Below are 13262 nucleotides of genomic sequence, written 5' to 3'. Positions count from 1 at the left end.
AGTGAGGTTGCCCATCTAAATCAGTAGGAGTGTGCTGAGCTTCCACAGATGCAGGAATAAAAAACTCCCTGGGGACGGGGAAGATATGGAAAGAGAGAATTCAACACTCTTTCCTTTAATAGTAGGTGATGGGCAATAGATAACAATGGCAGCCTTTCCTTAATGTTCTTCCTGTTCTCAGAAAAACACATACACTGAAGTGGAGTTCAGATACGTCTTTATTTTTTTTTTATTTTTTTTTTTTTTTTGGCAGAGAGGTACCAGGGATTGAAATCAGGGGATTCAACCACTGACCCACATCCCACCCCCACACTGTATTTTATTTAGAGACAGGGTCTCACTGAGTTGCTTAGCGCCTCACTGTTGCTGAGAATGACTTTGAGCTCATGATCCTCCTGCCTCGGCCTCTCCAGCTCCTGGGATTACAGACATGGACCACCATACCTAGTTCAGATCCATCTTTTGAAAGATACATTTTTGTGTGTGTTTTTGCAGCACATTTACCTGCTCTTATCTTCTGTAACTTAAGGGTTAGGAAATGTAGGAAGATGAGACTTCTGAGAAAAACCAAAATCAACAAAATTAAATCCAATGTAGCCTGTTGGTCAAGCCCTAAGAAATCCATCAGGCAAGACAATTTTGTGATTGAAATCTTCATTTGAAGTGTGTGTGTGTGTGTGTGTGTGTGTGTGTGAGAGAGAGAGAGAGAGAGAGAGAGAGAGAGAGAGAGAGAGAGAGAGAGATTAAACCCCATAGACATATATGATTATTATTTGCTGACTAAACATTTCAAAAACTAGGGAGCTGGATGGTGGCTAAGATCTGCCAGTAGTCATACCCCAGGCACAACAGGTTTAACAGATGTAATTTTAAAATTCCCTGTGTATATTTGAGGTGTGCCACATGAATATAGGATACATACAGAATATAAAATGGTTACTGTAATAAGGCAAATTAACTTACCCATCATCTCATATTCTTTTTAAACCAAGCAACTAAAATCTATTTATATAACAAATTCTTCTTTCCTTTTTTAAACAGAACTTGTAAGTTACTTTTCTACAAACTTATATGTCATTTTCAAATAATTACCATTCCAGACTGATTAGAAAGACCATCTGAGCTACAGCCTCCTTCCCCATGGACAATCTGAACCGCCACTGGGTCACTTTTTAGCCATTAGGACAGGACAAAGACTCTGTGCTGTGTGTTTCAAGAAATCCATCGTGTTGGCCATGTGAAGGGATTCTTGGAGGACATGATCGACATTCAACTCCCACAGAACCTGATATGTGTCTATGCCCGACATGTTGCTGAGCAAACTCAACATCCAGATGCCATCTGCCACCCAATTCCTCAGTTTCTCTGTTAAACGTTCTTCTACTGCCCCCCCTTCCTATGAGGCCTCTTCCATGCAAAAATTCTAGAAGCAAGAAAACCAGCCTCCCAGGATGCTCACATCAACAACATTTAAAAGGATTTGAATGTGATTTAAACGTTTTAACAGAAAAAAAGAAGAAGAAGAAGAAAACATAAAAGTTTTGTATGGAAATATTGTGGTGTCTGCAAGGAAAACGTCATGCCCTATGTGGGATTTGGACTTTTCAGGATGTGGAAGGCTCCCAAGAATGCCATATCCCACTTAAATCTTTCATAGTGGTGAAGTCATGGCCAAATTGCCAAGAAAATAGATCCCCAGATAATGTCATGACAGATGTGTTAGTGAAATCAGGAGGAGGAGATAAGACTGAGCAGACAGGGAGATGGGCCTGGGTCACTTCCTGGGCAGTGAGTACAAATAGCACCTGCAGATATTTGCTAAGAAACTTACAAAAAGACTAATTTTAAATCAGGACCCTATTTGACCCTGGTCCTTGCTTCTCCACAGAAGAAAAAATGCTTGATGGACATTTTGACTAGACTGAAGGCTGCATGGACACTGCATGCCATGCCCAGGAGTGGGCAGGGGGTTGACTTCCTTAAACCTCTATATCTATATAAACCCCTAGACAATTGCCACACTTCAGTGTCCCTCTCTGGGACCACCCCCCCCCCCTTGGGGAGTTCTGCTTTCTATTACTCTAATAAATTCTGTTACTTTGCTCTCACTCTTGTGTCCATAGAAGTTTATATTCTTTAAATTTATGAGAGAAAGAACCCAACCCCATGCTCTGTGCTACATTAGTAATAATCTTGTTTTCATTCCAAAAGTAATTTAAATCAGAATTTTTGCCTTAAATAAAAGCCATTAAATATTTTCATACTCCCAATTTTCTAAATAAAATGTAGATACATATTTTTCCATATGTGGAATGTTTATCTCTGGGTCATGAGTTTTAGAAAGAAGTTCTCCTTTTGACATTTTTTAAGCCTTTAGGCAATGGGATAGATCACTTTTGCAATAGGAAATAACTAAAGTGTCTCAAGGAACATCATGCCTCTGTTCACAACAACATCACTAAGCAGTGGGTAAGAAAGAGGTTAGGATTTACACAGGCAGGTTAGCATAAATACAATGATAGAGTTGTTTCTTTAGAATTCTTTAATGATACTGCTACAGTAATCAGTGAAAAGGACATAAAACTTGAGAATCTTACATTTCCCACCAAACCCAAGTCTGTTTACTCCCCTGCTGGAAAAGGGCCCAGTGAATCAAGGGCAGTTTGGGGGGTGAGGAAAAATCATTTATTTGCTAACAAAACTGAGCTGATGGTGGGCTAGCAGCCTGAAAGACTGCCTTAACTCAGAAGATGCTTGAGCTCCTTTCAATCTTTAGGCAAGGGGGAAAGAAGGGGAGTTAGGTTAGGAAATGACAGGTGACCAGACTTCTAGACATCTCTCCAGTGTCCCCACGCTGGCCACCTGTTGATCATGGAGCTCCTATAAATCCTGAAAATGTCTTAGTTATGCTTATCTTGGTATCATCAGCCTTGAAGGGGGAAGAGAGAGATTAGGGAGGTTTCAGATAAATCAGATTTATGCTGCTAGTTTGGGGGAAACATTCCTGAAAAGATGGACTCACCTACATGCAGAGTGGAGCAGAAACAGTCTCGTCAGTGGTCGGGGCAGCAAAGGGGGTGGACACGATATGGAGGCAGAGACACTGAGGCAGTTCACAGCTGCACAGGCCCAGGAGAAGCGCTGTTGACAGAAGAGCTCAAGCCCCTAAAAGGCAGCACCAGCCACTGTTACCACGCAACGTGGATCACCCTCACTGCCATGGTATTGAGGGGTGCCACGTGAATATAGGATACATACAGTGGAAAAAACAACTGAAGAGGGCTCTGTATGCTTCAATTTCCATGAACAGGAAGTGAAAACTTATGGTGGTACAAGTCAGAGCAGTGGTGACCTCTGGGGACAGGGCTTACAGACTGGGGTGGTGTCCAAGGGAAACTTCTGCAGAGATGAAGTATTTACTTTTTGATGGGGTAGTAGCCAGTGTAGACACACATAAAACTCATCAAGGTTCACACTAAGACTTATGAACTTTGGTGTAAATCATCCCTCAAATAACAGTATTATAAAACATAAAAAAACACAGTGAGAAGACACACAAATGGACACCATGCTGAGTCAGAGCACCATGAGAAAGTCACTCCCTGTCCCTTAACCAGTGGCCTCGAGTACTCCCCTCAACTTGCTGAGCCCCAGCTTCCACGTGTGATAGGGGTGAACACAGGACCCACCTCAAGGCATCGCTGAGGAGACTAAGAGATGCAGTGCCTCCGGCAGAGGCTGCAGTCTATTAACAGGAAGGGTGTAGGGCTAAATGGCCACCCTTAGGGTAAAATGGCCAGTTTATAAAAGTAATGTTTCACTGGAAATGCACAAAATGTGAAAAGCTTTCTTTAATTCCATTGCTTCAAAATATACACATGAACTTAAAAACTGATGGAATTATTCAGTTCTCCATCACCATCCGTGGGGAGTATACCATACCTCTCTCAGGAAATGAGTGATCAGAATCAATATTTATAAGTGTGTGTTTACACAAATAATATGCTTGATCCAGTGGGCTACTGTAGAACTTAATACATTGATTTCAACCACCATAAAGTGTTTATATAAACAGACATGATGAATACATCAGTTAGGGATTTGTGGTAAAATAAACAAAAACACACCCATTCTCTCCTATTCTTTCCTCAAAAACAATGTCTTATGTTAGTAAGAAATGCATTCTTTTCATGTAACAAGAAATAAACAGGCCAGGGCTGGTTCCACCTGCTGGATGTGAAAACATGAGACACATCCTAACAAGTATTCTGAGAACAACCCAACTGTCTACACTTCCACAAACCCACAGCTAACAGTTGAGGGGCCACTGTAGCAATGAGACGCTGACAAAGGCAAGCCACCTTTCCTGATGTTCTCTCTGCCACTGTGGGTCCTTTTGTGCACAGCAAGTGAGGAGTTGTGCCTGAAGGCTTTCTCACACTGATTTCATTGATAGGGTCTCCCTGAGGTGTGGGTTTTCACATGCACAATGAGGTGTGAAGACTGGCCGAAGGCCCACCCACACTCCTGGCACACATAGGGATTCTTGCCACTGTGAGTCCTCACGTGTTTTCTGAGAGACGAGGGATGACCAAATGCTTGTCCACACTCCTGGCACTGGCAGGGCTTCTCTCCAGTGTAAGTCCGCATGTGACTCTTAAGGGTGGACAGATGACTCTAGACCTGACCGCAGGTCGCACACTCATACAGCGACTCCCCCATGTGGATCCTCTTGTGCACGTTCAGGTGTGTGCTGGTCCAAAAGGGCTTCCCACACTGAGTGCACTCGTAGGGTTTCTCTCTGGTGTGAGTCTGCAGGTGCGTCTTCAATGACGAATGTTCCCTGAAGGCTTTCCCACACTGGCTGCACGCGAAGGGCTTCTCTCCAGTGTGACTTATTATATGGCTCCGGAGAGATGAGGGTTGGTTGAAGGCTTTCCCACAGTCCTTGCATGCATAGGGCTTCTCTCCTGTGTGGTTTCTCTGGTAGAATCAGGTTGAAGTTCCTGGTGAAGGTTTTCCTACACTGACTGCATTCAAAGGGCTTCTCTCCAGTGTGAATTCTCAGGTGTCTCCGCAGATTCGAGGAATACTTGAAGGCCTGTCCACATTCTTGGCACTGGAAGAATTTCTCTGCAGTATGAGTCTTCTCATGCCTGAGAAGGCCAGAGCTGTAGTGGAAGGACTTTTCACACTGGTCACATGCATATGTCTTATCCATGCTGCGGATTTTTTCAGGTGTGATTAGGTGAGTGTTCTGGAAGAAGGACTTCCTGCTCTCTGGACATTCATGGGGGTCCTCTCCAGCAGAAATTGCCTGTAATATTGTTTCAATAGTACTAAAGAGTTTCCCTGGCTCATTATATTCATAGAGATCTTCTCCAGGCTGTGGTTGCTCCTGTCGGTTAAGGAAAATGTGAAGACAAAGCTTTATCTCACTCAGAGATTGTATTCCCCATGGAAGCTGAATTCAGCAGAAAGTCAGTCCTACATCTACTCAGAGTTCCCTTGAGAGACACAGGGTGGACACTCTCCACCAGAGCTCTTTTCATTACTTTCCTGGGGCTTCTTAGATCAGAGGTTTTCTGAATTGTTTAAGCAAAATTAAGTTTTGAACACCAAATACCTGCATGCAATCTGTGAAAATGATTACTGAAGGAAACTCTGAAGATTCAAGGGTTTCTTTCTAGTGCTGGGGATGGAACCCAGGGTCTTTCAAATGCTAAGTCCATATGCTATTATTTACACCCTGGCATCAAGACACAAGTCTTAATCTACATTTAAAGTTTTCTCCAACTTATGACATTCACTGACTTAAAAATAAAACTGCTTCCTCCTGGGAAAGCACCCTTTGCCACCAATCTCTCTCTCAGCTCTTAGGCAGCTTTTCTACCCTATGACAACCATAGACTTGTCCTACTATAGAGATCCAAGAGTAACCCCTTGTGAATCTTATCTGTTTTGTGTCAATGGAAAAATCCCCACAGAAATATCTTGGCTAGGAATTGATTCTTGGGGTTGAAGTGGAGGTTCTGAAATGAATTAGGGAGTAAAAGAATTAAAGGCACAGAGAAATAAACTCTGGGATCAAGATAACCAAAAATAACAAGGCTAGTGTGGATTTTTTCAATACTTATCCCAAACATAGGAAGACTATTGTAAAGAGGAATAATGTATCAGAGAGCCAAGCAAAATTACTGACGGGATTTCACTATGTGCAGAATTATGTAATCACAGAACAAGGGATAAGAATCATAGACAATTTGCTGAGAAAAGATTCCATGAAGACTGGGACTGACGCTAAAGGGAAATATTAGCAAGAATGTACAGTGGGGAGGTACGGATAAAATACCTGCATAAAAATAGTAAATATGAAGAGAAGGAGGCACAAATATTTCTGTCAAATCAGAGGAAAATATTAAAGATAAAAAGGAAAGGTTGATTTTCTAAAGGAGCTCAACCTAACATCCCTCTCATTCAAGGCACTGAGAATGTCCCCTGTTGACAATTTCCAACTCTCATGACCCTTTTGCCTCCCAGAGCTAATGCTCACCAGTTCTGCTTGAACTCACCTAAACAGGTCTCTGGGAAGACTCCTCTCTCAGGGCTCCACAGCTCCACTCTTTACTTACAGTGGGACAACGTACTGGGTTTGCCTAGTTCATCTCCTGCTTGTGGGAAAGAATATGCCCAGTGTGGGAAGACCATGCCCTACCATGACCCAGATGTAAAATGACATCCTAAACATCATTGAGGTTCTAGAAATTCATGCCTGAATCCTGAGGGACACAGCTAAGGTCTTTCACTAATGAACAGAATCCTAGCCTCTTCACTGGGACATAAAGGACAGGGGGATCCCTGGTCCCAAAACCAGGGCCAGGCTCAGAGACATACTTGAGAATACTGGAAGCTTTTAATCATGGAGAGACAAAGCAGAAGACAAATATTCACCTCTGGGTGGCCACAGGAGCATCATGAGGACGTCCTGGCTGGTCTGTCTGCCTCTGGATCTCCCAGACCTCTATTCAATTTGTTGAACCCCATTGCTTGGAAGAAATTCTATGGACCATGGTTACATTCTCCTTGCATTATTTGAATTTCCTAACTTACTACTTTCTTATATTTTTCTCTAGTAATTGCAGATAGACTTCTTTACCTTTGGGAAAATACAAAGGTGAACACAGCAGATGAAATCTCTGCTCACCTGTATCTGGTTTTATCAGATCATAGACTGACAACAGAGAGATAAATGTGTTATAACAAAATTACCCAGCAATGGGAAGGAACAAAAGGACAGGACTGTCATGACATGTGCATGGGATTGTGGAGAACAGCTGGGGAGACCTCTGCTGGTTGGCTGAAGGCCAGAACCAGGGCCAGAGTGCACCTGTGGGCTTTGTTAAAAAATAACATCCAAACCTGAAGAATAACAAAGAAAAGATGCCACATGAGAGAAGTGAGGAAGAGAACTCCTCAGCCACCAGGTCAAAATCAACTGGTCAAGGAGACCTGGAAGAGGCACAGGAAAAACAAGAGGTCCTGTATCATATAAAACCATGACAAGATTCTGTTGTACTTTAATGGAACAATTTCTGAATTGTTAATTTATTCCCCTTTATCCTTTTATCTTTGTATCATTTCTATATCACTTTGAAACCATGAAAACATCTCTATTTTTGACTTTGGATGTGTTTATTTCTGCTCCTTTCTTATTTTGCTGGGCACCCAGGAGACAGACTGGGCTGGAATGCTACTGGAACCAAGAGAGTGATTTCCTCCTGTTGGTCTCTCAGGGACCCTGAGCTGATTACCTCACCCCTCCCACCCTGTGTCCATTTCATCCCACTACTTTCCTGTCTATTGACATCTTTCTCCATATGTGTGTTTCTTTAAATGCAGGGTATAATCTAGAAAAATGTAACAGTATTTGCCCTGTGTTTATTTGTCCAGGGAGGCTTACAAAATAAACATTCTGGCTGTTATTTCTACATTAGGAGAAAGATAATTTGTTCTGGCCAGCTTGCATTGTGTACACTAGGAGTCTAACAGTGTGGTGTGAAGGTCAGAGGCCACAGGGGTGATAGTGTGATGTGTGTGCATGTGTGCCAACCTCAAGGCAGGGCACTGGGACTCAGATAGGCCAGGGTGATGGTCATAGAACATAGATCAACTCAACACTGGCTGAGAAGCACTTGTTGGAACTTAACAATAGCAACCTATTCTTGCAACATTGATATAACATTGAATTAATGAGAACAAATATGAAAGGCCTAGAAAGTATGAGTAGCACAATAACATTATGAAATACTGTGCATCCTTTGAAGTTCTTCAACGGCATGGAGTTAGTTGACTGCAGGAAGTCCACAGGAATTATGGAGTGAGAAGGTAAGTGGGGATAAACTAGAAAAGAATACTGCACCACTGCAAAGAGCATTTATGATGTGCATAGGATTGTACTCATGTGTTTGCATAAAAGTGTAAGAGCATGTGTGTATGCATAACATAGAAAGAAAAGTTTTAAAATAGCCTGAGATTTTATAGAACATAGAATGGCAGCATAGATTGAATTAGTACAAGTATAGTGCTTTTTTCTTTAAGGCATAAGATTATGGGTTTTATTTCTATCTTAAAAGTTTATTTAATACCCAGACATTAATTTATTCATTATATTTTGGTTTTTGTTTTCTTTGGCAGGGCTGGGTCTCAAGCCCAAGGCCTTGTGTATGCTAGGCAAGCTCTCTACAATTGAACTACAACTTTAGCCCGAATTGATACACAATACCTGTACATGTTAACAGGGTGCAGTGTGAGAAATCAGTATACGTATTCAAAATGAAATGTTCAAATCAGAATAATCAGCATTTCCTTCTCCTTCAATAGTTATCAATTTTCAGTGTTGGGAAACTTCTAATTTCTCTCTTCTAATTCTTTATAAGAATATATAATTAAAAGATGGTCTACTGTTTTGAAGTAATTTTATGTTTTGCACATAAATATAAAATTATGGCTATAAAAATACAGAATAAGATGAGCTGCAGTCATTATCCTGTGAACATCAGGATTTATGGCTCTTATATAAGTGTGTGTTGGTGTCCATCAACAACCTCCTCCTGACTCTCCTCCACACTTCCTCCGCTCCACTGAGCACACATTCTATTTTTCACTATTTAATTTGTTGATTTTATCATTTTTATTTGTATATACTCATTGTGCATATTAATGGGATTCATGTCATTTTCCAATACAAGCAAAAAGCTCACACTGACTGAAACAAAATTGAATGAAAATCTAAAAGAAAAGTTATGAAATATTAATGATTTAATAATATCCACCCGGGTTCCTAACTCAGGAATAAATTGCCAAAAACTCATAAATATTAAAATATGAACAAAATCCTCTACAATACACAGTGGTAACAATGTTGAATGTCTGAATTGGTTTTATACACACAATATAGATAGGACGAGCTTTCATCAAATGGGAAGGAAGCTGGAATGCCTTCCCAGGGCGGGCTGAAGCCAATGCCTCTCTGAGAAATGTACCTGATCACAAAAAGGTAAGGGTCACAATAAGCAGCAACAGATATGTGAAAACAAGTTGTAAATACACATAAAACATGACCCATGAGCACCAGAGATGCACAAGAACTGTGAAGCAAGAACTCACAAGTAAAGAATACCGATCGTTGGGCTCTTTCAGAAATAAAGTGGGAACATAATCCAATTGACATATTGGACTACACAAAGTTCATAAATTTTCACACATTTCCCACAAATATCTCTATACACACCTGAAACAAATAAAGTAAAATGCAAACAGGGAGTTTGGGGTGGGGACAGTGATAACTGGCTACCAACACACACAAATGTGCAGCCTCACAGATATTGCAAAGTAAGACTCCTAGATATATATGTATTCAGGTGTGACATAATGATTTTTCATGTGAATATCAAAGGGAGAGACAATACTATCAGAAGTGTGTCCATGAACTTCTGTTGCAAGATAATACTTGCAAGATCCTTAATATGGATCCTTGCCAACAATACACAAACATAATCAAATATTTATAATTGGAAGCAAACACATTTTTTTAAATTCCCTAATCTAACTTATTTACCCTTCATAGTTGAAGCCTATTCCTTTATCCCCTTCATTGCAAAGATTATTGGGTCTCTGTTTTTTCTCTGGAAGCTCTGGACACCTCCCTCCCATCTTCTCTTCAGCCACTATAAGCACCACTTAATGGTCAGCAGAGAACCCTGTGTTAGTGCAACATTCACTTCTCTGGAAGTGTTATGAATCAATGCAGCCTGTGAATAAATCATCCATCAGGACAGCAAGCAGCCACAGCAGCCCTGCTGTGGGTTAGCTCAGCCTGGCTCTCCCCTGACCTCAGCTAAAGAGTCTTGGGTTTGGTTCTCTCTGCTGCTCTCCTGCAGTGTCCACTGAGCTCTCAGACCCACCTGGAGACCAGCTCTGAGAGGAAGGTCTCTCTGTGAAAGTTCAAAGTCCTGCCTGGGTGGGCTTGATGGTGACTGAAGCTCTGTCCCCAGAAAACACACCAGGAAGGAGTCAAGTGCTGGGCTCCTAGGCATACTGAAGACCTCAAAGACACATCCATGTCCTGTCCAGCACAGGGTTGTGCACTGAGGGACCACATCAGAGCAGAGAGCCACAGCTCCCTATATCTGCTCATTAGCTCATTTCCCTCTTATTCCCCCAAGGGACACTGGCCTTGAAAGACAGGATATTCTTCCTGCTGATTCTCTGTTCCCAGGAGACCTATTTATAACCCCTGAAACCTAGTGTTTATTGCTCCTCCATGGACCCACCTGCCTTCCAGAGGTCCTGCCTCCTGACACTTCATTACTGCTTTGCCGGAAAATGTTTTCTGAGTCTCACGCTGATGAGCCCACACACACACTCGCACACACACATACACACAATAGCCCAATGTGTTCATATCATGCTTTTCTCACCCCAGCCGCACTATCCAACAGGAATGGATACAAGGCAAGTTGTCAAATTCAGTTTCACATTCCCCTAAAGAATGAAGCAATGGTGCTCAGAAACTCCAGGTTCGCGGTCTCCCCTCACAGGTAACCTTGGAGATCCATTTTGGTATGGTCATTATCTGCTCTGCATTTAAAGAAACAAGAAATATGCTCCATAAAGGGAAGGGGATGCAAAAGGGACCTGAGAGAGGAACCGTCTAAGGAGGCAGGGGTCCCTAGGATGCTGCAAGGAAGGAGAAGCTGCCTTGATTCTGGTGGCATTTCCCCTTCCATGTTTCCCTCGGTGGCCAGTAAAAATATAAGGGATCAAAATAAAGAAAGGGCATCTTTTCAGCGTCCAGAAACATACACATTCAAATAGACAAACTGAATGTTGCAAGCCAACAACCCACAAAAAGAAGTTTACCAAGAACAACAAATACTCTTCACACTCTCCCCGGAACAGCAAGGGAATGGCCTCCCTGAGGCTGCTGCTCTCTGGCCATGAGAGGAAGAGAACAGCCACGTCCTGTCAGTCCAAGGTGGAGCATTCTGAGGAACGGCAGCAGAGGAGACATATACAGCTCCTCAGACTGCTCATTAGGCGTGTTCCTCATTATGGCAACACAGGGCACACAACCAATTCCCCTGCTGGACACTGTTCTGTACACAAGAATGTTTCTTTTTCAAGTAGATTCTCTATTCCTAAGAGACAGAATTAAAGTCAGCAGAATTCATCCTATTACTTCATCTCACGCCCTCTTCTTCCTTCCAGAGATTTAACCTCATGACACCCCAAGCTGAAGTTCTCTTCCGAGTCTGACAGGAAGAACATATCTTATCCATGAGGCTTGGAATGGTTAAGTGATGTGTCCATTGGGCCCATTGAGAGTCAGGATCTCAACACATGAATTTTGGAAGAGGCAGAAATATTAATTCAATAACAGAATAGAATTGCCCCAGACCAGGAACTACCTGCCTTGAACAGGTGCTCAATAGGCATTTGGGAGGGAAAAACATGGTGGTGGGAAGGGAGTGAGCCACAAGGGCCCTGTGCTGCCAGACCTGCAGATCTCACCTAGTCAGAATACTGCATCTCTGAGGTGTAGGAGCACCCCTATCCAGCTGCTCTCTGCAGAAATCACCAGCGCTGTGACCCCATGCAGGGCTCCGGGCCTCAGGGTTCCAGGAGGTTATCCAGCATTGGAGCAGGACCTAAGCCTGGGTGAGGGCCTTAGCAGAATCACCTATGAACACAATCAGAGATGGCCAAGATGTCACTCGGCTCCCACACAGGTCACTCAGCTGCTAACTACCTAGAGCCCAACGCCATCAACAAGCTCTCCCCACCTCACCAGGTTCCCTCCACCTCACCAGACACCCAGGCACTGAAAACAGGCCATCACCATCTTGGCTCAACATTCTCGCCATATTATCTGGGGGCAGATCTCAGACACGATCTCTAGTGGCCAGGTACCAGATTTCCAACCTTCCCCTCTCCCCAACGTAGGGAACCCAACACAGTAGTTACCCAAACAGGTGTGCAGTGAGACCAGGGAGCTTCCCACAGCTCAATTGAGAGTTTCCTCAATTGGGAACTGCTAACGGAGAGGGAGAGACCAGTAACCGGGAAATCTCCAGGCAAGAGAGGGAGATAGTACAGGGCACTCAAGTCATACGAGCAGTCCCAAAAGGAGACCCGTGAGGTGCAGTCTTTCTGCAGGGACTGGTGGTGCCACTCCTCGCATCCAGGAGCCCTGCTCTAAGACCTGTCTTCCCACCCTGGTTATCTCCAACATCCAGAGGTCAGAGGCACCAGCTTACAACAGAGGACGACACCTACTGGATGAGAAGACAATCAGGACAGATGCGGATCTCTAAAACTAGACACAGGCTTATTCCTTTGAGGTTTTGGTTGGTTGGTTGGTTGATTTTTTTCTCTTCTACCCCTCCATTCTCCAGCCCTCACATCCCCAATATATGTGAAACCAAGAACTTTGCATGAAATAAGACTTTGAGGACTGAGTCATCTGAATAATATAATATAGAGGTGTTGTATATGCCCCTCTTTTCTCTTCCTTTTTATTCTTTCATTTTTCTTTCCCCCCTCCAATTTTTACTGTGTTAACATATGTATTTTTCTAAATACCTGTGTGTGTTTGTTTTATGTACTCTACTGTCATTCCATGTACTTAACTACTCCTCTTGCTACTAACCCTCTTCACTAGAATTCTCCTGCACACTTCCTAAGATATATTAACTCTATAT

The 13262-nt window shown here is 42.7% G+C and overlaps 1 protein-coding gene and 1 pseudogene across 1 annotated transcript in view; one reads left to right on the top strand and one right to left on the bottom strand.

Annotated features, from left to right (window-relative positions):
• Positions 1 to 1267, top strand: part of LOC114082210 (adhesion G protein-coupled receptor E2-like) — a 29612-nt gene extending 28345 nt beyond the window's left edge. The window contains exon 17 of the mRNA XM_071618603.1: positions 1101 to 1267. Coding sequence (XP_071474704.1) covers positions 1101 to 1109 — 9 coding nt within the window. The 3' untranslated portion in view covers positions 1110 to 1267. The remainder of the gene's footprint in view (positions 1 to 1100) is intronic.
• Positions 1268 to 4287: 3020 nt separating this feature from the next.
• On the bottom strand, positions 4288 to 12416 carry LOC114081988 (zinc finger protein 333-like; annotated as a pseudogene).
• Positions 12417 to 13262: the final 846 nt, after the last annotated feature.

The sequence above is a fragment of the Marmota flaviventris genome, chromosome 1 (genome assembly GCF_047511675.1).
Source record: "Marmota flaviventris isolate mMarFla1 chromosome 1, mMarFla1.hap1, whole genome shotgun sequence".
Classification (NCBI taxonomy): domain Eukaryota; kingdom Metazoa; phylum Chordata; class Mammalia; order Rodentia; family Sciuridae; genus Marmota; species Marmota flaviventris.
This window is presented reverse-complemented; position numbering and strand designations above follow the sequence as displayed.